The 25,423-nt window shown below is 42.8% G+C and overlaps 1 protein-coding gene across 1 annotated transcript; it reads left to right on the top strand.

The window, feature by feature from the left end:
* SPATA31H1 (SPATA31 subfamily H member 1) lies at window positions 1–24,900 on the top strand. The gene is made up of 6 exons (XM_069493884.1): window positions 1–144; window positions 7,727–7,806; window positions 8,653–8,748; window positions 9,099–17,276; window positions 17,436–18,367; window positions 18,836–24,900. Exons 1-6 carry the CDS (start codon window positions 1–3, stop codon window positions 24,898–24,900), a joined length of 15,495 nt encoding a protein of 5,164 aa, XP_069349985.1.
* Window positions 24,901–25,423: the final 523 nt, after the last annotated feature.

Genomic DNA, 25,423 nt, shown 5'->3' with positions numbered 1-25,423 from the left:
ATGGCACCAACTTGGGGGCTGGCCATCCCATCGCCATCGCATGTCAGCCTTCTACTACTATTTGGTTCCCTTGTTTGGGGGTTTTGGGTGTTGTTTTCTGGAATATGGGGCTGGAAGCAAGTGGCAGCCAAGAGAGACTCAGAGGTACGTGATGCAACCCTCCCTTGAAGCTCACTGCCCCTTGTCCCTGAGGCCACAGAAACTCCTACCCTTTGGGCCATGGGAGGAATAGGATTGGTGGAGCGGGGAGGCGGAAGGAGTGTTGAGACAGTGCCTATGGGTGTCTTCCTATAGGTCACTTTAAATGCTTTTTCCTTCAATTTATTTCAACAAACCTTGAGCAGAGTACTAGACATTGAGGAAGAATGAAACACTATCCCCACTCTCCAAGGGCTCGCAGTGAAGTTGGGGAGTTAGATATATACCTAACTTCAAGGAAAGAGAATGTGATGAGTTCATAGAAGTACAAATGTTGCTAAAGACATGGGAGGTAGGCCAGGAGCGGTGGCTCACGCCTGTAATCCTAGCACTCCAGGAGGCTGAGGCGGGTGGATCGTTTGAGCTCAGGAGTTTGAGACCAGCCTGAGCAAGAGTGAGATCCCATCTCTACTAAAATTAGAAAGAAATTAGCTGGACAATTAAAAATATATAGAAAAAATTAGCTGGGTGTGGTGACACATGCCTGTAGTCCCAGCTACTCGGGAGGCTGAGGCAGGAGGATCGCTTGAGCCTGGGAGTTTGAGGTTGCTGTGAGCTAGGCTGATGCCACGGCACTCACTCTAGCCAGGGCAACAGAGTGAGACTCTGTCTCAAAAAAAAAAAAAAAAAAAAAAAAAAAAAAAAAAAAATGACATGGGAGGTAGAGAGAGTATTTTGAACTAGGGAGATCTATCAGATGCCTTGTGTGAGAGCTCAGGTTTGAGTTGTGCTTCAGAGGAAGGGCAGGATCTTGAACGTGGATGGGTTGGATGGAAGAGAGTGGTGGAAGACTTTCTAAAAAGAGAGAATAGATTGGGAAAGAGCATGGGAAGGAGAAGAGTACTGGATGTGTCTGAGGGGAGGTGAGGACACCAATCTAGATGGAGTGTAGAAGTGCAGGGAACTCAGTGAGAGAAGATGTTGGAAAGTTGACAGAGGTCACATTGTAGAAAATTTTGAATACCAGGCTGAATGCTTTGTATAAATGTGATTCTATGCGCAATGCAAAGACAAAGATTTTAAAGCCAGGTGAAAATGTGCTTAGATTTGTGCTTTAAAGCAGTGCTTCTCAAACTTTAATGTGCACATGAATGACCTGAAGATCTTGTTAAAAAGCAGATTCTGATTTAGTAAGTCTGGGATAGGGGCTGAGATTTTGCATTTCTAACAAGCTCCTGGGTAATGCTGCTGCCGTTCAATGGAGGACCAGACTTTGAGCGAGGCTTTAAACAACTCTAGTAAATTTCTATGGTAATTCTCTGGCCTAGCTAAACTATGTTAATGGCTTGGTGGGAAGGAGGGAGGAAATAAAAGAATCAGAGCTGTAAGATGGAAAAGAGAACATGGATTCATTCCCCAAATGTTTATCACCTACCATCACCTCCATATGCACTTCTCTGTGCACTATGGATACAGCAGTAAATAGAAGAGACAAAGATCTCTGCTCTCTGGGATGTGAAAGGGGTGTACTGGGGTGAAAGTTGGGATGTGGGAGGTGATGCAGCCCTACCTTACAAAGGAAGGGGAAGGGACTGAGTCTATTTTTCCTGATGCAAAGAGTTAATTATAAATGTTACCATCATTTCCTCTGAGGACTACATTCATCTTTCTATCCCCAGTGCCTAGTAAACTGCCTGGCATAGAGTAAGTGCTCCGTATATGTCTGTGAAATGAATAAATGACTTCTCAGTTTTAACCCTGAATGACTGACAAGATCATGGTGTTTTAAACAACATAGGGAACATTAGGAAAAGCAGTGAGTGTGCCGGGAGGCAGAAAATGAATATTGCATTGGAAGTGCTTGTAAATTTTATGTGGAGATATTCATCAAGCAGTTAATTAATGGCCTAGACCTGTGATATCCAATCTGGTATCCACTAACCACATGTGGCCATTTAAATATAAACTAATTAAAATTAAATAAAATTTAAAATTCAGTTCTCTCGCACTAGCTACATTTCAAGTGCTCATCTGTGGCTAAAGGCAGGACAAATATAGAATATTTCCATCAACACAAAAAAATCTATTGGACAGTGCCAGCCTAGACTCCAGGTCTTGAAGATAGATATACTATTGATATATTGGGCCACAAAGTCTTTCCAATTTTTTTCTCAGGAGCATCTCTCAACTTCAGCAATCTAGAGCCAATGTTATTGTCTAAACTAGAACTTCATCTCTTGAACTGTTTATAGTCTCCTAACCGGTCTACAAACTTTTTCCAGCCTGGAACATAGACAGTGCCTCTACAAAACAAAAAGACAACACACACAAAACCCCCAAAGCTAATTGTGTCACTCTGCTAACAGTAACCAAACAAAATCTCCCAGTACCCTACTGACTGCAGCAGCATTTCCCCAACATTTTTGGCTCTCAAACTTTTCTCACTGTCATAATCTGTCAACCTCCATAGGAATTTAAAAAATCATTTTGTCCAGTTTTTGTAACATGTAAGTTATTTCAGATAAATAATATTTTAAAATAGTATGTTTTTTAAAATTACAAAGTTTATTTTAATATAATCTTTAAGAGAAAAGACAAATGTCTACTTTTCTTATGTAAACAAGGGATACATGATATTTAATTGACTTTATAATTGGTATGAAAATTTTCACACTTGGGTATGAGAAGTGGCAAATATATTTCTTTGTCTGCATCAAATATAATCTGGCTTACGCCACCCATAACCTAGGTTGGTAAAAGTCCAATATCAGTTTTTCCTCCCTAACCTTTGTGTTGTTTAAGAATTCCAGACTTTGTGCAGTTTATCCAGAATAGCAGAGGGTTAGGCTTTAGGGGATAGCTGTGGCTTTACTTTGCCATCTGAAGGTAAAAACTGTGGTTCAACACTTTCGTGCCAACCTTAGTCACAGAGACCTCTGCTAACTCCCTCAAACTGCTGCACCTGAACTCTCAACACTAGGAGGGCTAAATTCATCAGGCTCAGTTTCCGTGTTGTTTCCCAGTTCCAGGGAGCCAGCTTCCCTCCCCTTTCAACTCCTGAAGCACTAAACACTAAAGCTCTGGCACACTGCAGCTTTAAATCCTCCACAGATCTAGACTTATATTAGGATTGTCTTTTAGGCTCCTGCCAATTTTCTGCAGCCCTGAAAAACTAATTCCCTGCTGTGTATTAGAAGAACCAAGACCCTGAGAACAAAGCCCCAGCTACCTTGTTTGGGGAAGGGAAACGTGAATCTATTAATAGTTTCTTTCTCAGAAGGATGCAGCAATAAAAACACAGTATGGTGTAAATTACTCAGTAGGTCACTCTGCTACATAAAACAATTAATAAAATTTCTTACGGCATGTTTATGTAAGAAAAACCTTTTTTTTGTCAACAAATACATTTTTAGTGAGGTATAACTATATACAATAAAATGTACAGATCTTAAGTGCACAATATGATGAGTATTGGTGGCATGCACCTATAGTCTCAGCTACTCAGGAGGCTGAGGGAGGAGGATCGCTTGAGCCCAGGAGTTTGAGGTTGCTGTGAGCTAGGCTGATGCCATGGCACTCTAGCCTGGGCAATAGAGTAAGACTATCTCAAAAAAAAAAAAAAAAAAAAAAAAAAAAACAACTATGATGAGTTTGGTTAAATTTATAGACCCATGTCTCAGGCTGGTCTAAACTCCTGAGCTCAAGCAATCCTCCAGCCTTGGCCTCCCAGAGTGCTAGGATTACAGGTGTGAGCCACCATGCTTGGGCCATAACAAATTTTAAAGTGACATTATCTCATGTTTGTTAGTTTGGGGACCCAATGTATATTGAAATGTAGAATGAAATTTAACTACCTACTGTGGCATAAAAAAAATAGACGAAAAAATGCTTTCATGACCCAATGTCTGGAATTCTTGCACATTACATTTCAAAAATCAATTGTTTATTTTTTATAATTAAAAAAAATTATACCTTCCTTTCCTCCTTTATTCAGAAAAGAAAAAAAAAGAGAAAAGAAAAAAATAAAAATAATTTTTAAAAAGGTTATACCTATAAGACAAGATAAGGAAGGTTTCAGGATGTTAATTGCAAGTGACACATTGTTGGTGGAATCTTTATTTCTAATAGAAGAGGAATTAGTTGGCCATATGGTATGTATGTCTAATTTTAGTAGATGATGCCAGTTTTCTAAAGTGATTATACCAATTCATACTCCCATGAATAGAGGATGAGAGCTCTAGTTGCTCTGCATTCTTTTTTTTTTTTTTTTTTTGAGACAGAGTCTCACTCTGTTGCCCAGGCTAGAGTGAGTGCCATGGCGTCAGCCTAGCTCACAGCAACCTCAAACTCCTGGACTTAAGTGATCCTACTGCCTCAGCCTCCCGAGTAGCTGGGACTACAGGCATGCACCACCATGCCCAGCTAATTTTTTGTATATATATATTTTAGTTGTCCATATAATTCCTTTCTATTTTTAGTAGAGATGGGGTCTCGCTCTTGCTCAGGCTGGTCTTGAACTCCTGACCTCCAGCGATCCACCCGCCTCGGCGTCCCAGAGTGCTAGGATTACAGGCGTGAGCCACCGCGCCCGGCCTGCTCTGCATTCTTGCCAACACTTGGCATTGTCTGTCTTTGTCATTTTAGTCACTCTGGCATTGTGGTTTTAATGTACATTTCCCTGACGACTAATGATATGGTACAACTTCTCATGTTTTTTGGAAATTCTCTTTGTCAACTGCCTGTTCAAATATTTAGAGCATTTTTAAGGACTGGGCTGTCAATCTTTTACTTACTGATTTATAGGAATTCTTTAAATATTACGGACATGAGTTGTTCACCAGAGATAGGTACTTAAAATAAATTCTCTCACTTTGTGGCTTACCTTTTCACTTGCAATGGTGTTTTAATGAACAGAAGTTCTTAATTTTAATGAATTCCAGTTTATCAGTTTTTGCTTTTATGATTAGTGCTTTTTTTCCCCCCACAAGTATAAGAAATCTTTGTCCTCATGCCATAAAGATACTGTTCTATATTTCTTCAAGAAACCTTATGGTTTTCTTTTCACATTTAGATCTATGACCTACCTCAAATTACTTTTGTGTATAGTGTAAAGTAGGGGTTATAGTCCCCCATGCCCCTCATATAGATATCTAATTCCTCCAGTAGGGCAGGGATTAGGGTCAGATGAGTGAGACACTCATTTCAGGCACAAAGTTTAAGGGGCACAAAAAACTTACTAATCAAGATATTTAACTCAATATTATTAAAAATCAAAATTAATGCAAAAAATACATGATGAACAAAGTGTCAAAATTTTAAATCTGATCCTCCACTTGTACAATCTTTCCTTACCACTGCACCCTAATCCCTGTCCTTTCCTCCAGCACCATTTATTGAAAAGATCATCCTTTTCTGATTGAATTTCATTGGTGACCCTGTCATAAATCAGGTAAATGTGTATATGTGGGTCTATTTCAGAGCTCTCTGTTTTGTTACATTGGTCTATTTGTCTATCCTTGCACCAATACCTCACTGTCTTAAATAATGTAGCTTTGTAGTGTCCTGAAATTTGGTAGGGTAAGTCTTCCAACTTTGGTCTTCTTCAAAATTGTCTTAATTATTCTAGGTCATTGGCATTTTCATATCAATTTTTTAATCATCCTGTTAATTGTCACACAAAAAACATACAGGGTTTTGGTTGGGATTGTATTGGATTTATAGTTCAGATTGGAGATAATTGACATCCTAAAAATATGAATAATATTTAGTTTTCAATATAGTGGGTGAAGCTATATTAAATTTTTTTTATAGACAGTCTCACTATTGCCCAGGCTATAGTGCAGTAGCATTATCATAGTTCACTGCAGCCTCAAACTCCTGGGCTTAAGTGATCCTTCTGCTTTGGCCCCCCAAAAGTAGTAGGGTTACAGGCATGAGCCACCAAGCCTGGCCTTTTTCCCCATTTTTTTTTTTTTTTGAGACAGAGTCTCACTTTCTTGCCTGGGCTAGAGTGCTGTGGCGTCAGCCTAGCTCACAGCAACCGCAAACTCCTGGGATCAAGCGATCCTCTTGCCTCAGCCTCCCGGATAGCTGGGACTACAGGCATGTGCCACCATGTCCGGCTAATTTTTTCTATTTTTAGTTGTTTGGCTAATTTCTTCCTATTTTTAGTAGAGATGGAGTCTCGCTCTTGCTCAGGCTGATCTCGAACTCCTGAGCTCAAGCAATCCTCCCGCCTCGGCCTCCCAGAGTGCTAGGATTACAGGCGTAAGCCACTGTGCCCGGCCTTCCCCCATTTTTTTAAAGAAAATTTTCAAACAAATTGAAAGCACACAGAAGTGTATAAGGTATTGTCATGGATCCATCACCCAGCTACGACTCTCTTACCACATTATTTTGAAGCAAATCTCAGATAATATAATTTCATTTGTAAATAGTTTAGTAGATACATCTAAAAGATAAGAACTCTACTAAAAAATAGAAAGAAATTAACTAGACAACTAAAAATATATATAGAAAAAAAATTAGCCAGGCATGGTGGCGCATGCCTGTAGTCCCAGCTACTTGGGAGGCTGAGGCAGTAGGATCGCTTGAGCCTAAGAGTTTGAGGTTGCTGTGAGCTAGGCTGATGCCACAGCACTCTAGCTCGGGCAACAGAGTTAGGATTCCAGCTACCTTTTCTGCCTAGCATCTCCCACTACTTAGCAAAAGTGCACCTGACAATCATGATGTGGTGATCTCAGTGATGTTCCTACTTGCCTGGAATACTCTTTCTTCACCTAAAAATCTTCTACTGATTCTTCAAACTCCAGTGCAAAATATGCAACTTCTTGAGTAATTCTTTCCTTCTCTCCTATGAAGTTAATATATTACATATAGAGGCAGCCCTCTATATTCCCTAAAATTTATGTATCTGTTACAGCATTTACTTCATGGCACTTTATGTTTAGAGAGCTGTTTTCCCTACTAGTGTAAGTTCCTAGAATACAGGGATCATGTTTATCTTTGTAGTCCCAGCACCCTACACAATACCTAGAACTTAGTATGTACTCAATAAATGATTCATGAATAAATGAATGAGGTGATAATTAATGATGTGGTTATGGATGCCAACTGTATCAATATCTGATCCATAAGATGTATTAATATCTGATTTCTTTTTTTTTTTTTTTTTAGACAGAATCTCACTCTGTTGCCCAGGCTAGAGTGAGTGCCGTGGCGTCAGCCTAGCTCACAGCAACCTCAAACTCCTGGGCTCAAGCGATCCTCCTGTCTCAGCCTCCCGAGTAGCTGGGACTACAGGCATGCACCACCATGCCCGGCTAATTTTTTTCTGTATATATTTTTAGCTGTCCATATAATTTCTTTCTATTTTTAGTAGAGATGGGGTCTCGCTCTTGCTCAGGCTGGTCTCGAACTCCTGAGCTCAAACGATCCGCCCACCTCGGCCTCCCAGAGAGCTAGGATTACAGGCGTGAGCCACCGCGCCCGGCCAATATCTGATTTCTATAAGATGAGATGTGCCATCAATAAAGACTTTAACCTAGAACATAATCTGATTTTCTTTTTTCTTTGTGTACTTCTCTAGGCTTCGAAGCAGCATAAATTGAAAAAGATCCAGAAGGACACAGGTCAGAAAGACCCTATCCTTTACTCTTCACATCAGTTGTGGGTCTGCTCTAAGACTTTATCCTTAAGTAGCAGGTGGAGGGATGTTGAAAAAGAGGATATAAATGGAAGAAGAAAAAGTATGCCTATTCTTTCTAGCACTTCCACTTCCAAAGAGATGTACACAGCTCCATAATTCTTTCCATGGTTCCTTTCCACATCTCCTTTTGTGCAAAGGCCAAAGTATTGGGAAAGAAACTTGGTGAAATTGGAGCAGGAACAAAGGGTAACTACCAAAAGTTTGATGAGAGAAGTTTCCATATCCTTATTTCCCCACCGTAGATTCTAGATAAACTCCTTTGGAGGAAAAGATAAATATCATGACCTCTGTTTTCCCTACTCCAACTGCTTATTACCATGGATTATTCCTGCTCTTCCCAACGTATGTGTAGCTTACATCTACTGCATGATGAAGGCAGCATAGTATAGCTTTTTGAAAAAACTTGAGACCTAGCTTAAGTCTGAGCTCTACCACTAGTTAGCTTTATGATCTTGGGCAAATCTTCATCTTTGTTTCCTTATTTGCAAAATGAGGGGGTTGGACTAAATGATGCCAATAGTCATGATGCTAATGGATTCTTACCCCTACATCCAGCTCCACAGTGGGAAGATAACCTCAGGATGGGTTGCATTGGGTGAGTAAAGCCTGTCTTCAGCCAACTCTTTCTTTCTTCTGCCTATCCCACTGATAAAATTCTGTAAAAGTTAGAAGTAAACTATATGGTTGTTTTACTTCCCTCACCATGACCGTTTTCTTCTTTCTAAGTTAAATCTCTCTTCTTACTGGTTTCCTTACTGGTACTTTAATATCACTTCAATTACACTGACATACTCTCTTGCATCCAGTGTTTCAGGACTCCCTGTGGGCTGGACCCAGGAGTATATACTCTGGTCAATGGACAGGAGCCTTCAACAGATCTTCCGACACCTGGAAAGTGCAAGGTCAGGGAATATAGTTTCTGGGTGGGAGATTGAAGGTGGTAGAGCTTTTAGGAGGGAGGAAAGAAGGGGTTAAAGGAGAGAGGGAGGGAGAGAAAGTGGGAGAAGAGTTAGTTTTGTCAGTGGGGTAAGTTCTGGGTTCAACTTGTCTGAGGATCATTTCTGAGTGAAGTGAGAGCTGTTGCCTCCCTTTGTCCTGGTGGAAGAATTTTTTCCATAAGTAATTGATGTTGGGGAAAGCAACTGTTTTCCCCAACTCTCTCTCAGGCCAAAAATATTTTGTATTTGAAATGGCCACTCTCTTTCCTTTTCCTACTTCAAAGAAAATGGAACCTTTTCTCTTTATTTCTTAGATCGAGTCTTCTGGCAATGGGTTTGCCTGAATCACAGGATATAATTTCTTCCTCTACCTCCTCTGTTCTTGTGGCTCAGAAGGCTATTCTACCCTGTTGTGACTGTAAGAAGGAAAAACATTCTATTAACCATACCATCTCCTCTGGATCATCATGTAATAATTCCAGCCTGTCTCACCTTCCTGTCTTTTCTGAAGGAACAACCTGGCAATTCCGAAGCCATAGTTTACCTGTTTCCCCCAAAAAGCAACGATCTGTGTTCAGGAACCAAGGCACCTCCCTGCCTCCTTTTCAGCTGTCAGAGCCTGAAAAATCAAAACTTTTCCAGAATTTGATAGATCATTCACCCTTTCAACCTCAAAGCTCTTTTAGCAACTCTATTTTTGGACCCCTAAATATCTACAAACAAGAGAAAACAAAAGGTGAGAGAAGGAGCAAGAGGCATTTGATATCAAATCATGGGCCAAATTCTGTTTCCAAGGAAAGACCACGACTCCCAAGGTCGGCTCCAATCCAGCTCTCTCCTTTGGCTAGAGGGGAGCTAGAAGGACATATGTCTTGGAAGGTTTGTACTTTGCGGAAACAAAAGGTGCCTCTGCCTGTGAGGGAATCATGGGCAATGCTGAATTATTTAATCGAAGTACAAGGAGGAGTTCCTGAACCAGAGAAACCCCAAAGTCAGTTATCTATGCCCATTTATCAAAGCACTGAACAAAATATCAACGATAAATCCCCAGACCTTCCATCATTTCAGCTCCATGTGAACATTGGGGTGGAATCTGGATTAAATAGGACAGAAACAGAATTTTCACAGTCACTTACCTCAGATAAGCAGTTACAACCTGTGGATGGCCCCCAAATCCTTGGATCCAAGCCTTTAGTTACATCAATGGACACTCCAGCTCCCAGAAGTTTAGGAGTTAACATAATTCAAGAGAAAACCACTTTACTGAAGAAAGACCCAAAACATGTGCTAGAGCTTGGTATAGAGCCGAGGGTCATAGGTCTTCCAGAAAAAAGGATACAACAGCAAAAGACACAAACAACTAATGTGGAGTTGACTCCAACGTTACCATATCAAGTCACAGATAGTATAAAGGTAACTCCATTGGCATTACTTCAGGTCATGGATTCAATGGGGATGATCCCAGAATCACATTCAAAAGTGATAGAATCTGTGGGTTTGTTCCCACAGCCACCAAATCAAGTTGTGGAACCAGTGGATGCCATGGAAACAGGGAGGGTAATGCCAAAATCACCAAATCAAGTCATTGAATCAGTGGAGGTCACCCCAAGGCCTCAGCACCAAGTTATGGAACCAAAGAGGATGGCCTCAGGACTACTGAATCAAGTCACAGATAATGTGAAGGTAACTCCTGTAGCACTTCTTCAAGTCATAGATTCTATGGGAATGAATAACAAATCACATCCACATATAGAATCAATGAGAATGACCCCAACATCACAATATCAAGTCATGGAGTCAGTGAAGATGAACACATTGTTGGACCATGAAGCCATAAGACCAGAAAAGATGAGTCAAAGGCCACAACATGCAGTCATGCGAACTGTGGAAACTACCCCGGGACTGCAGCATAAAGTCATAGAACAGGTGAAGATTACTCCAGGGCCAAAACATCAAAACAAAAAATCATTAGAAATGATCTCAGCACCATTGCATCAAGTTATGGATATCATAAAAGTAACTCCAGTAGCACTATTACAAGCCATGGATTTCATGGGGATAATTCCACCAGCACAGCCATGTGTTATAGAACATGGGTGTTTAACCCCAGGTTCACAGTTGCAAGATATGGAATCTGTTCGTTTGGCCCTACAACCAGAGTTTCAAGATTTAAACACTGTGGATTTGACCTCAAGACCACTAATGGAAGATACAATGTCTATGGAGTTGGCCCCAAGGCCATGGTCACAAGATACCAGATCTAAGAAGATAGCCCCAGTACTGTTGCTTGAAGATGTAAAAACTCCTCAAATGGTAGCATGTAGGAGGTTAATTCCTGAGACACAGGTGCAAAGTATGAAAAAATATGGGGAGTTGATCAAACAGACACAACTTCAAGTAATAAATTCTGCAGAGATGAACTGTAAACCAGATCATCAAGCCACAGAGCCTGAAAGATTGACCCCATGGCATCAGTCCTCAGAATTTTTAGGGATGATCTCAGGGCCAGGATATCAAGGAACAGAAGCAAAGTTGACCTCTGACACTTGTCACCAAGTGGAAGAATCTATTGCGTTGAAGCAGTCATCTTTAGGAATTATTCCAGGGCCATTGAGCCAAACTTCAGAATCTATGGAGATGAGCTCAAAGTCTTTCCAAGGCACTCCTGAGACAATACACCATCTTGTAAAAGCAATGGGGGAAACTCCAGTGTCACAACATACAATAAAAGAATCTCTGGATTTTAAACAAGGATCAGAGATGCAAAGGGTGAAATCAGAGATGTTGACCCCAGTGCCACTATCATATTCAGAAACAGGATCTTTGGAGTTGACTCTAGGACCAGAGATACAACATGAGAAATCAGAGCCACTACTGCAACATTTGAAATCTATAGAGTTAACCGGTGAGGCATCCCCATTAATGGTAGGATCTAAAAAGTTAATTACAGGACCAAAACCACGTATTATGGACTTGACCCCAGGGCCACAGTTGCAAAGTGTCAAATTTTCAAAATTATCTCTAGGGCCACTTCTTCAAGGAGAAAAACCTGTAGATTTAATCTCAGGACCCCCACATTGTGGTGTGAAATCTGATGAATTAACCTCAGATTCCCCAATGCAGGAAATCAAATTGTCACATTTTACTCCAGAGCCAAAGCATCCAAGTGTCAAATCTGTACAGTTGACTCCAGAACCACAACCTCAAAGTGTGAAACTTGTGGAACTAAACCCAAGACCAGGCTTGCAAGATGTCAAAATTTCTGATTTGATCCCAGAGCCAAAGCTTCAAGATTTCAAACATGTGCAGTTGATTCCAGGAGTTCAGCTTGAAGATATAAATTCTCTAGAGTTTGTGCCAGAGTCATCTTTGCAGTTAAGTCAAGGGCCATGTGTAGAAGTTATGAAATCTGTTCTATCCACTGAAAGATCACAGTTTCACAGCAAGAAATCTATGAATTTGACCTCAGAACTACAATTTCAAGACATGAAATCTGAGGAAGTGAACCCAGGGCTATGGCAGCAAGGTGGTAACTTTTCTGAATTGACTTCAAAGCCAAAGCTTCAAGGTGTCAAATTTGGGGAGCCAACCCCAGGATCAATGTTTCATGGTGTGAAGTCTGTGGAGGTGGCTCCAGAGTTAGGGCTGCAAGATTCCAAATTAGAAAATATATTTCCAGAGCTTCAAGGTATGAATCAGGTAGGGCTTAACCTACAGCCATGGCTACAAGATATCAAAATTTTTGATTTGACACCAGGAACTCAACCTCAAGGTATGAAATCTTCAGAGTTAAATTCAGGGCCTCAGCTACAATATGTAAAATATTCTGAGTTGATCCCAAGGCCAAAGATACAAGCAGTAACATCTACGGAGATAGCCCCAGAGCCAGAGGGGAAAGGGGTTAAGCCTGAGTTATTAGTACCAGAGCCACTGTTTCAAGATGTAAAATATGTAGCAGGGAACCAGGTGCCAATGTTAGAAGTTGAAATTTCTTGTAAATTAGTCTCAGAGCCACAGATACCAGATGCAGAATCTATGGAGTTGACTCCTGGGCCACAATTGCCAAGTGTAAACCATTCTGAGTTGACCAGAAAACCACAGTTGCAAAGTGTGAAATCTGAATTGATCCAAGGATCACAGTTGCAAGATGTAAATCTGGTGGAGTGGACCCCAGGCTTAAAGCGTCAAGGTTTAAAATCTGAGATGCTGATCCAAGAGCCACAGCTAGAAGATATGAAAGCTGTGGAGTTAACTCCAGTGTCACATTTGGGAGGTATGAAGTCTATGCAGTTAACACCAAAGCTAGAATTGGGAGATGTCAAATCTCTGGGATTAATCCCAGAACCACAGGCAGAAGGTGTGAAACTTGGGGAGCTAACTCCAGACTCAAAGCCTCAAAGTTTAAAATCTGAGTTGCTGACCTCAGGATCACAGTTGGAAGATATGAAATCTGTGGCCTTAACTCTAGGATCATGTCTGGAAGGTACGAAATATGTGGCGATAACCCCAAGTCCACAGCTGGAAAGTGGGAAATCTGTGCAGAAAACCTTGGGTTCACAGATAGAAGATGTCAAATCTGTGGAATTTACCCCTGATTCCAAGCTTAAAAGTGCAAAATCTATGGAGCTGACTCCAGGTTTAAGAATTCAAGATTTAAAAACTGGGCAGTTCATACCAGGTACACGGCTGCACGATCTGAAAGCTGTGGAATTAAAACTTGGGCTAAAGATGCAAGGTGTGAAGTCTATGGCTTTTGCACCAGGTCCACTGCTTCAAGGTGTTAAATCTATGGAAGTGCTTCAAGGACCTAATCTACAAGATGTGAAACCTGGGAAAACAACTTCAGAGCCACAAATGCAAGATATGAAATTTGTGGAGATTATCCCATATTTAAAGCTTCAAAATTTAAAATCTGTAGAAGAGACTCCAGATCCACAGCTGCAATGTGTAAAATCTGTGAAGATGATCCCAAGGCTAAAGAGGTCAGTACTAAAATCTGTGAATGGACCCAGAAGACAAGAGTTTGAAGGTGCAGTATCTGTGGATTTAGCCCCAAAGCAACAGTTTCAAGGGAGGACACCTGTGGATTTATCTCCTGGGCCTGAACAGGATGGTCAGATATCTGAAAACACACTAGAGCAGCAATGTGTGAATTTATGGCAATTGAAGAGAGGGTCTGAGCCAGAAGATGTAATGTCTTTGGAGTTAATTCCAGAGTCGAAATCTGAAGATGTAAAATCTATAGACCTCAACTCTGAGCTACAGTTGAAAGGTATGAAATCATTTGAATTGACTCCAGAACCAAATATGCAAGATGTAAAAGCTAAAGAGTTTGAATGTAAATCACAGTTGCAAAGTATGGAATCTCCTAAGTTGACCCCAGGACCACAGTTGCACCAAGTGAAATCCTTGGGATCAGCCTCAAAGCCACAGTGTCAACGTACGAAAACCGTGGAGTTAAACCAAGAGTCACAGCTTGGAAGTAGGAAATCTCTTCAGTGGATACCGGGACCTGGGTTCCAAGGTGTGAAATCTGTAGGATTAAATCTTGGGTCACACTCTCGAGGCTTCAAACCTGCAGAGTTGAAACCTTCAGTGCAGTTTGGAGGTGTGAAGTCATTTGAATTGACTCTAGGGCCAAAACTTCGAGGTGCAAAATCTACGGAGTTTAACCGTGGGCCACAGTTGCAGTGTGTGAAAACATCTGAGTTGTCCCCAGGAGCACAGCTGCAAAGAGGGAAAATACTGGTGTCAACCTTAGAGCCACAGCTTCAAGGTGTGAAAACTATGGAGTTAAACCAAGAGCCACAGCTTGGAAGTACAAAATCTGTGCAGTGGATGCCAAGATCTGAGTTCCAAGGTATGAAATCTATAGGGTTAAATCTTGGGTCACAGTCTCAAAGCTTCAAACCTGCAGAATTGAAAACTTCAACACAGTTTGGAGGTGTGAAGTCATTTGAACTGACTCTAGGGCCAAAACTTCAAGGTGTAAAATCTATGGAGTTTAACCGTGGGCCACAGTTGCAGTGTGTGAAAATGCCTGAATTGTCCCCAGGACCACAGTTGCAAAGAGGGAAAATACTGGTGTCAACCTCAGAGCCACAGCTTCAAGGTGTAAAAACCGTGGAGTTAAACCAAGAGTCACAGCTTGGAAGTAGGAAATCTCTTCAGTGGATACCGGGACCTGGGTTCCAAGGTGTGAAATCTATAGGGTTAAATCTTGGGTCACACTCTCGAGGCTTCAAACCTGCAGAGTTGAAACCTTCAGTGCAGTTTGGAGGTGCGAAGTCATTTGAATTGACTCTAGGGCCAAAACTTCGAGGTGCAAAATCTACGGAGTTTAACCGTGGGCCACAGTTGCAGTGTGTGAAAACATCTGAGTTGTCCCCAGGAGCACAGCTGCAAAGAGGGAAAATACTGGTGTCAACCTTAGAGCCACAGCTTCAAGGCATGAAAACTGTGGAGTTAAACCAAGAGCCACAGCTTGGAAGTATGAAATCTGTTCAGTGGGTGCCGAAATCAGAGTGCCAAGGTATGAAATCTGTGCTAAATCTTGGTTCACAATCTCGAGGTGTGACAACTGTAGAATCGAAATCCTCTATAATACAATTAAAAGATGTGAAATCATTTGAGTTGACTCCAAGGTCAAGGCTCCAAGGTGTACAACCTTTGGCATCACTCCGGGAGCATCAGCTTCAAGGGTTCAAACCTATTGATTTGAAACCTGGGCTACAGTTGAGAAGTATGAAATCATGTGACCCAATTTCAAGGACAAAGCTCTGTGATATAAAATCTGTGGCATTCAAATCTGGGCTTCATTTACAAGGTGTAAAATCTTCTGAGATGACCCCAGGACCAGAGTCGCAAAAAGTGAAACCCTTAGAGTTATCCCCAGGAACAAAGCTTCAAAGTGTGAATTCTCTAGTATTTACACAAGAGCCACAGATTTCAGGGGTAAAATCTGGGGTATTAAGCCAAAGGCAACAATTACAAAGTGATAAAACTGTAGAGTTGAACTTCCTACTGCACTTGAAAAGTATGAAATCATCTGCGTTGGCTCCTCAGACAGAGCTTGAAGGTATGAAATCTGAGTTCAACTCTGGGCCACAGAGGCAAAATGTCAGATCTTCTAAGTTGATACCTAAGACAGAGTCCCAAGATATGAAATTTATTGCGTTAAACCCCAGCTCACAATTGAAAGAGATACCATTTACTGACTTGACCAAGAGGACCAAGATTCGAGATGTGAAATCTACAGGCTTCAAATCTTGGTCACAGTTGCTAGGTGTGAAATCTTCTGAGTCCATACCGAGGACGAATCTTCAAGAAGTGAAATTTAAACCTAGTCCAAAGTTACAAGGTGAAAAGTGTGATTTGACTCTTGGGAGGAAGTTTCCAGGTGTGAAATCTGTAGAGCAGGACTCAGGCCCACAGTTACAAGATATAAAATCTTCTGATTTGCTCATGGGTATAAAACTTCAAGATGTAAAATCCAAGAAGTTCAGTTCCGGACCATACTTTCAAGGTAAATCATCTGAGGTGATCTCAGGCACAAAGCTTCAAGGTGTGAAATTAACAGACTTCGATTCTGGACCAGAGATACAAAGTGAAAAATCTTCTGAGTTGATTCTAGGAACAAAACTTCAAGATGTAAAATCTGTAGAGTTCAACCACTGTCCAAAGTTAGAAGGTGTAACATCATCTGAGTTAAGACAAGAGACAAAGCTTCAAGATGGGGAATCTGTAGAGTTCAACTCAGGTCCACAGTTGCAAGATGTGACATATTCTAAATTGATCTTGGGAACAAAGCTTCAGGACGTAAAATCTATGGAGTTCAAGTATGGATCACACTTGCAGGATATGAAATCTTCTGAAGTGATCCCAAGGACAAAGCTTCAAAAAATGAAATCTGTGGAGTTTATACCTGGGCCAATGTGGCAAGATGCGAAATCTTTTGAATCTACTCTAGGAACAAAGGTACAGGATAGAACATCTTTGGGTTTCAACTCATCCCCACAGTTACAAGATAGGAAATTATCTATGTTGACACCAGCAATAAGCCTTCAAGATGTGAAATCTATGGAATTCAACCCTGGGGCAAAGTTGCAAGGTGTGAAATCTGAGTTGATAAAGCTACAAACAATGAACTCTACAGACATCAACCCTGACCCAGAATTGCAGGTTGCAAAACTCTCTGAGTTGGCCTTGGAATCAAAGATTCACAGTGTGGTACCTTCTGAGATCAATGCTGGAAAGCAGCAGCAAGATGAGAAATCTCATAAATTTAATCCATGGCCAGAGCTTCAAAGTGTACAATTTTTGATGTTCAGTCCTGGGCCACATTTGCAACATAGAAAATCTTCAAAATTATGCACAGGGACAAAGCTGCAAGAAGATGCAAAATCTATGGAATTCAATTCTGAGCAACAGTTGCACGATGTGAAATCTGAGTTATGCCTGGAAACAAGGTTTCAAGATACGCAATCTTTAGAGTTCTACGCTGGGCCACAGTTGCAAGAAATAAAATCTTCTCAATTGTGCACAGAGACAAAGCTTCCAGATGAGCAATCACTAGAATTCAAGCATGAGCCTAAATTGCACAGTGGGAAATCCTCTGAACTGAATCCAGGGCCACAGATTCAGTGTAAAAGTTTTACAACATTAAACAGGGGGCCACAGTTACAAGGTATAAAACCTTCTGAGTTGAATCCTGGGCCAGAGCTTCAAGATATAAATTCTAAAGTGTTCTGCCTTGGATCACATTTGCAAGGCATGAATTCTTCTGCACCCATTCCTGGGCCACAACTTCAGTGTGTAAATTCTCTCAGGTGCAACTCTGAGCGACATTCACAAGGTGTGAATTGTTCTGCATCCATTCCAGGGCCACACCTTCAGTGTGTAAATTCTACTGGGTGCAACCCTGGGCTGCATTTACAAGGTGTGGATTCTGCATCTGTTCCAGGGCCACAACTTCACTGTGTAAATTCTCTTGGGTGCCACCCTAGGCCACATTCACAAAGTGTGAATTCTTCTGCATCCATTCCAGGGCCACAAGTTCAATGTGTAAATTCTACTGGGTGCAACCCTGGGCCACATTTGCAAAGTATGAATTCTGCATCCATTCCGGGGCCACAGCTTCAGTGTGCAAATTCTACTGGGTGCAACCCTGGGCTGCATTCACAAGGTGTAAATTCTTCTGCACCCATTCCAGGGCCACAACTTCAGTGTGCAAATTCTACTGGGTACAACTCTGGGCCACATTTGCAAAGTGTAAATTCTTCTGCACCCATTCCAGGGCCGCAACTTCAGTGTGTAAATTCTATTGGATACAACCCTGGGCCACATTTGCAAGGTGTAAAATCTTTTGAATTGACTTCAGGGACAAAATTTCAAGGTATGAGATCTTCTGAGTTGCATCCAAGGCCAGAACTTCAGGATATCAAATCTGTGCAACATTCCCAAGATGTAAAATGTGAATTGACTCCAGGAACAAAGTTTCAAGGCATAATGCCAATGGAGTTCAACTCTGGCCCACAGATGCAAAGTATAAATTCTTCTGAGTTAAATTCAGAGTCAAAACCTCAATGGAAAAATTCTATAAAGTTTAATTCAGGGCCACAGATACTAGGCATGAAACCATCTGAACTGAATCCTGGGTCAGAATCTCAAGGTACAAAATCTATTCTGTTCAACCCTGGACCACACTTGCAAGGTGTGCCATCTTCTGAGTTAACCCCAAGGACACAGTTTCAAGGACTCCAATTTTGGGAGAACCACCTTGGGTCACAGCAGCAAGTTATACAACCTGTGTTTGCTTTGGGTCCTCAGTTAAATGGTGTAAAATCTGTAGCATTTTTACCAGAGCCACAATTTAAAGATGTAAAGTCTGTGGAGGTGAACAGACCGCCATTGCTTTGTGGTACAAATTCTGTGAAATTGATTTCAGGCTCTGAGCAGTGGGACTTAAAATGTGAAGCATTTACATTGGAGCCATGTTTTCAAAAAGTGAAATCTGTGGAGTTAAATCCAGAACCACCTCCTCAATATATGAATTCTGAGGGATCTGTGGTGTTTGTATCAGAGCCATGTTCTCAAGATGTGAAATCTGTGAAGTTGAACCCATGGCCACAACTTCAAAGCATGAATTCTTTAGGGCTGACATCCTGCCTTGGGTCACAATGTGTTGAATCTGTGGTCTTTCCACCCAAATCATGTTTTCAAGATATAAAGCCTGTGGCACTAACACGAGAGTCCCAACAGCAAGGCATGAATTGCCAAGAATTGACTTTTGGATGGGAAGGTGTGAAATCAACAGTGTTGGCATCAGAGCCAGCTAGGAAGTTCCTACCTGGACCAATGTTGACTAGTGTCAAATTTTCAAATTTGTCTCCAGAATCACAGCAACAAGGTGTGAAATCTTTGGGGTTTACTTCAGAGCCAAAGTTGCAAAGTATAAAACATGTGAAATTGTCTTCAGTGTCTCTGCAGCAAACTATAAAATCTGTGGAGTTAGCACCAGGGTCATTGTTTCAAAGAGTGAAATTTGGGGAGCAAAATCCAAGAACAAGTTATCAAATCATGGAATCCTCTGAAATAATCCCTAGATCAGGGCATCCATTTGTAAAATACTCTGAGATGTTCCCAAAGCCAAGACATCAAGTCCCTGAATCTGTGAATTTGATTTCAGTACCAATTTATCAAGCCACAGAATCTATAGAAATGGCACAAGGGTTGGCACATAAAGGCCCAGAAACTGTAGAGAAATCTGTGGGGTTGACCCCAAAGCTACTAGGGACAACCCCTGGCTGCATTTGTAAAGTTATGGAATCTTTAGGGTTGCCTCTGAAGCTAGATCTTCAAGTCCCAAAATTTGTTGATCTGATTCCAGTGCTAAGGGATCAAGGTTCAAAATCCTTAGAATTAACTCCAGAGAAAAGCTACCAAACCCCAGAAACCCTGGAATTTGTCTCTCAGTCATGGCCTCAAGTTAAGGATTTGGGGCAGTTATATACAAGGCCACTGCAAAAAATTGTGGAATCTGAAGGGATTACCCTGGAGCTCAAGCACCACATTACAGAAGCTCTGGAGCTGACCTCTGAGGCAAGGCTGCAAGGGAAGGAATTCCTTGGAATAACACCAAAGGCAATAAGTGAAGCTACTGTATTTGCAGAGAGATCTCCAAGGCCCTATCCTCAAGATTTAGAATCTATGGAAGTGATCTCTGAGAAAAGACTGCAAAGGGAAGAATCTGTAGTATTGATTCCACAGTCATTATATCATATCCCAGATTCTACTTCAGGGATGACACCAGGGCTAGGACATCAAGTTCCTAAATCTGTGGAGTTGACTTCTAAGATGGGGCTACAAATGGAGAAACCTATGGAATTGACCCCAAAACCACAACATCATGTGAGATCTTCAGGGATAACACTAGGGTTAAGACACCAAGTCCCAGAATCTGTAAGTTCAGCCTCTGAGCAAATGGAGGACTCTTTAGAGTTATCCCCAAAGCAAACAAGTCATGTTGTGGGACATGCAGAATCAGTAGAGCCTACCTCTAAGACATGGCAGCAAAAGGAGGTATCAATGGGGCCAATACAGTCAAAGAATCAAAGTATGAAATATTCAGAGATGGCACCAGGACCACTGGGTCAAATTATAGAATTTAGGAGGATTAGTCCAAAGCCACTAGATCAAGTCACAGAATCTGCAAGGACACAGCTTCAAGTTGCTCATTCAGTAGGGGTACCCCCAGTAGATCCCCCAAAAGTTGTTGAATCTGTGAAAATGACCCCTGGGTCACCACTTAAAGTTGTGAAGTCTGTGACGACACCAGGACCAACCCCTCAAATGGTAGAATATGTTGAACTGTCTCCACAACTGCAAGATGTGAGACCTTCAGAGTTTACCTCAAGGCTATGGTTGCAAAATGTAAAATCTAAGAAATTAATCACAGAGCCAACACACCAGATTTTGGAAACAATGGAGTTGAAAGGGTTTCAAATTGTAAAGACTATGTTAATCCCAGGGCCATCCTTTCAAATCGTAAAATCTGAGGAATTAGCACCGGGACCAATCCCTCAGGTTGTAGAACCGCTAGGAGTAGCCTTAGGATCAAGAATTGAAGTAATGGATTGTTTGGATTTACTTCCAAGGCCACATCTTCAAGAACTAGTGGAACCTGTAGAATTAACTCCCAGGCCAAACATTCAAGTTAAATTTGAAGAATTAACCTCACAGCAAACATCTTCATTTGAGGAACCTACAGTATTGACTCATAAACAAGGGCTTCAGGCTGGGAAATCTATAGCGATAAAAACAGAGCTTTCCAAAGTCATGAAATCTGAGGATTTGAATCTAGGACAAGTGTGTCAGAATAGGGAATCTGAGGAGTTAATATCAGAAGAGTTACACGCAGGGACTAACTTCTCTAGGTTCCCACACAGCTCTTCAACCCCATTCATTTCAAGCTCTGTCAAAACAACATCTGAATCAGGGGGCCTTTGGAATTCTGGCATGCCAGAAGTATCAAGAGTTTTGGATAGAAAAAACCTTGGGACAGATATTTTTCAGCCCAAAGACCCTATTATGATACAGTCTTCAATTCTTCCCTTGGGCCTTCATAATCAACCCTCTGATAAGATAGCTAATACTGTGAAAATCCCACATCCTGAGATCCCAGGAGTGGATGTCATATCTAAGGAGAAGACTAAGAGGAAGCAGATGGAGGAGCTAGAGAACTCACTCCAGAGTCATCCACCACAAAGCTGGAGATCACCACCTAGGACATCCCAGGCAGACTCAGGGACTCGAAGAGGCCTTATCAGGTCTTTCCTGGGCAGACAACAGAATGTCTGGGAGAGTCGTGCCTGGAGGCAGCGATTACCTAGAAAATATCTCTCCACTATGCTAATGCTGGGGAATGTCTTGGGGACCACTATGGAAAGGAAGCTTTGTTCTCAAACTTCTTTAACAGAAAGAACTACTGCAGATACCTGTCAATCTATTCAGCATTTATTTGGGGTTCCAGCTGAACTGATGAAATTTTCCCAGAGCCTGCTACAGAAAGGCCCATATACTATTTCTCAGTCTTCAGTGATCAAAAACTACATTCAAAGACATACTTTATGGCATGGTCATGAGAAAAGAATGGCCTTAAGGATGTGGACACGTGGCTCCACATCTTCCATAATACAGCAATACTCTGGGACTAAAGTGAGAATAAGGAAAGCAAACTCCATGCTCAGTGATGTATCTCAGAAAGTCATTCAGCACATGCCTATCTCATGTGCAGGGGGCCAGCTTCCTGCCCCAGTAAAGTCAGAGTCTTCCCTCAGGATACTTTACAGTAGGGAAGATCCTGTTCTAGTGGAAGAGTATGAGAACTCACAGAGTGATTCACAGACAAGGATTTTTGAGTCCCAATGCTCCCTCAAGCCAAGTTATCTTTCTCAGGCGAAGACTGACTTCTCAGAACAGTTCCAGTTGCTACAAGATCTGCAGCTAAAACTAGCAGCAAAACTCTTAAAGAGTCAAATGCCCCCCAATGTGCCTCCACCTCTAGCTTCAGGTCTGGTCCTAAAATACCCTATCTGCCTACAATGTGGCCGATGTTCAGGATTTAATTGCTGTCACAAATTACAGGCCACTTTTGGGCCTTATCTTCTTATCTATCCACAGCTCCACCTTGTAAGCACTCCCGAAGGCCATGGCGAGATTCGGTTGCATCTTGGCTTTAGGTTACGAACTGGGAAAAGACCCCAAATCACAAAGTATCATGGAAGAGACAGACCCATTATACCAAGGAGCCCTGTATCACTATCACAAAGGAAAGCTAAAACCTATACTCAAGCTTTCAAGAGTCCTACTTCCACAAAAGATTTTCAGTCTGGGTCTTCCCGGTCTCCTGCTCCTGTCCAAGTTCATATCAGGCGAAGGCAATATGCCAGCTCTGACTTAGTAGAAAAGACAGACATTAGAGAGCCTGGGCACTATGAATTCACTCAAGTTCACACTCTACCAGATAGTGACTCTGAAAGCAATCAGAATGAAAAATGGGCTAAAGTGAGAACCAAAAAGACCTCTGATTCAAAATATCCAATGAAGAGAATCACCAAGGGACTTAGAAAACAAAACACAAAATTCTACAAAAACAGTAGAACCACAATAGAGAGTTCCTGTCAGGAATTGCCATCTCCTTTAACAAGGAAGAGTGTTGGAGCATCTCAGACAAGTACTGCCTCTTTAAAAAGACCACCTAAGAAATCCTCGCAACCCAAGCTCATGCAACTGCTTTTTCAGGGCCTAAAGCAGGCATTCCAAACGGCACACAGAGTTATAGCTTTTGTTGGGCAGAAGCCTGAGGACAGGGGAAGGCCAGACAATTTGTCAAGCAAAAACTACCATCCAAAACAAAAAGCCACGGACTATTGCTCACCAGGAGATATCAAAAGAGACAGGATGCCAGTTGCCAAGCTAAGGCCAACAGGCTCAACCACTAAGCATGAGGACATATTGTGGGGAGGAATAGACCAATGTAGATCAGCTCAACAGCAAAAAAGAGAGAGCTCTTCCCAACCCAGACCTCTCCAACTGCCCAATCCCACAGGTTCTCAAACTAGCTCAGTTGGGCAGCCTTTGGGCATAGTTCAAAAGGATAGTAGCCACAGAGCAAAGGAAAACTTTTACACAAATGAAATCTCCAGCAAGAAGTCTAAGAACTTGTCCAAACCAGGAACCAGAGTTCAGACCCGAGGGAGAATCCTACCCAGTTCCCCTATGAAGAGAACCAGGTACAGTCATCATAAAGAAAAACTCACACACAAGGGGCAAAACCACCACAGCTTGCATTGGGAAAGAACCCCACGTAATCCCTCTGAGAGAACCCTTCACAGTCCCTCTGAGAGGAATCCTCGCAGTCCCTCTGGGAGAAACCATCTCAGCCCCTCTGAGAGAACCATTCATACTCTCTTTGAGAGGAGTCCTCGAAGTCCCTCTGAGAGAAAGCCTCGCAGCCCCTCTCAGAGAACCATTCACAGTCTCTCTGAGAGGAGTCCTCGGAGTCCCTCTGGGAGAAAGCTTCGCAGCCCCTCTCAGAGAACCATTCACAGTCTCTCTGAGAGGAGTCTTCGCAGTTCCTCTGAGAGAACCCCTCGCAGCCCCTCTGGGAGAACCCCTGGCAGTCCCGCTGTGAGAACCTCTCGCAGTCCCTCTGTGAGAACCCTTCCCAGTCTCTCTGAGAGGAGCCCTCGCAGTCCCTCTGGGAGAACCCCTCGCAGTCCCTCTGGGAGAACCCCTCGCAGTCCCTCTGGGAGAACCTCTCGCAGTCCCTCTGTGAGAACCCTTCTTAGTCTCTCTGAGAGGAGCCCTCGCAGTCCCTCTGGGAGAACCCCTCCCAGTCTCTCTGAGAGGAGGCCTCGCAGTCCCTCTGTGAGAACCTCTCGCAGTCCCTCTGTGAGAACCCTTCCCAGTCTCTCTGAGAGGAGCTCTCGCAGTCCCTCTGGGAGAACCCCTCCCAGTCTCTTTGAGAGGAGCCCTCGCAGTCCCTCTGGGAGAACCCCTCGCAGTCCCTCTGGGAGAACCCTTCCCAGTCTCTCTGAGAGGAGCCCTCGCAGTCCCTCTGGGAGGAGACATGACAGACCCTTGGAGAGGAGCTTCCACAGTCGCTCTGAGGGGAGTCATCACAGTCTCTCTGAAAAGAGACGTCACAGATCCTCTGAGAGAAGTCAAAGACCCTTGGAGGGGAGCCGACGCAGCCCCTCTGAGAGGAGCCGACACATTTATTCCGAGAGGAGGCCACTTAGTCCCACTGAGAGGAGCCATCGCAGTTCCTCTGAGAGGAGCCGACGCAGTCATTCTGAGAGGAGCCATCGCAGTCCCTCTGAGAGGAGCCGACGCAGTCACTCTGAGAGAACCCATGACAGTCCCACTAAGAGAACCCTTCACAGTCCCTCTGAAAGGAGCCGACGCAGTCCCCCTAAGGAGAGACTCAAGCACAGTTCCCCTAGGGAGAGGCCCCGGCATATTTTATCTCAAGATTTCAAGAGTTACTACTCAAACATGTCTTCTACGGACCACACAAAAAAATCCAAAAGCAGGGCAAGTTTGGAGGCCTGAAGCTAGCAGATGAGGAGAGATGGGCCCCCGTTATTGTCTCCCTCAAGTCTTCACCTAGCTGCCCTTTCCTGGATACTCCCTGACCAGCCACTGCCTCCAATTACTGTGCCCTCAGCAATGAAACGGCTTCTACATCTCTCTACCTGGGGTGGAGGGGTGGGGCAAGAGTGGGTCTGTAATTTCTCTACGATCAATAAAGGGGCAATAACTGATCTCCATGTGCATCTAGAAAGACCACTGGCCGGGTGGGTGCAGAACGGATGGTGGAGGGACACAAGGTGTGGTGCAAAGAGCTGGAACAGGAGGCAGGGGTTTCAAGGCCGGGGAAAGGCTCCAAACTCCGCCCCTTCTCTCCAGAGCCCACCCGCGGCTCCCAGGTCCCACACTGCCACGGGGGAGGCGGGGGGCGGGTCTCAGAGGAATCGGAGGGTGGCCCGTCACGTGATTCCCTCCGGCCGCAGCCCCCTCGGAAGCCGCTAGGCGGAAGTAGACGTTCAGAAGAGGGCTAGGCGGGGCCGAGCGC

Source organism: Eulemur rufifrons, chromosome 19 (assembly GCF_041146395.1).
Source record: "Eulemur rufifrons isolate Redbay chromosome 19, OSU_ERuf_1, whole genome shotgun sequence".
NCBI classification, from domain to species: domain Eukaryota; kingdom Metazoa; phylum Chordata; class Mammalia; order Primates; family Lemuridae; genus Eulemur; species Eulemur rufifrons.
Note: the sequence above shows the minus strand (reverse complement) of the source record. Positions and strands in the feature narration are given on the sequence as shown.

Excerpts from the sequence above, each read along its gene's own strand:
- SPATA31H1 (XM_069493884.1), top strand. The coding sequence starts at position 1 with ATGGCACCAACTTGGGGGCTGGCCATCCCATCGCCATCGCATGTCAGC. Across the intron at positions 145-7,726 it reads CAGCCAAGAGAGACTCAGAG|GCTTCGAAGCAGCATAAATT; the intron begins GTACGTGATGCA and ends GTACTTCTCTAG. Across the intron at positions 18,368-18,835 it reads AAATTCAGAGTCAAAACCTC|ATTCTGAGGGATCTGTGGTG; the intron begins AATGGAAAAATT and ends CTCAATATATGA.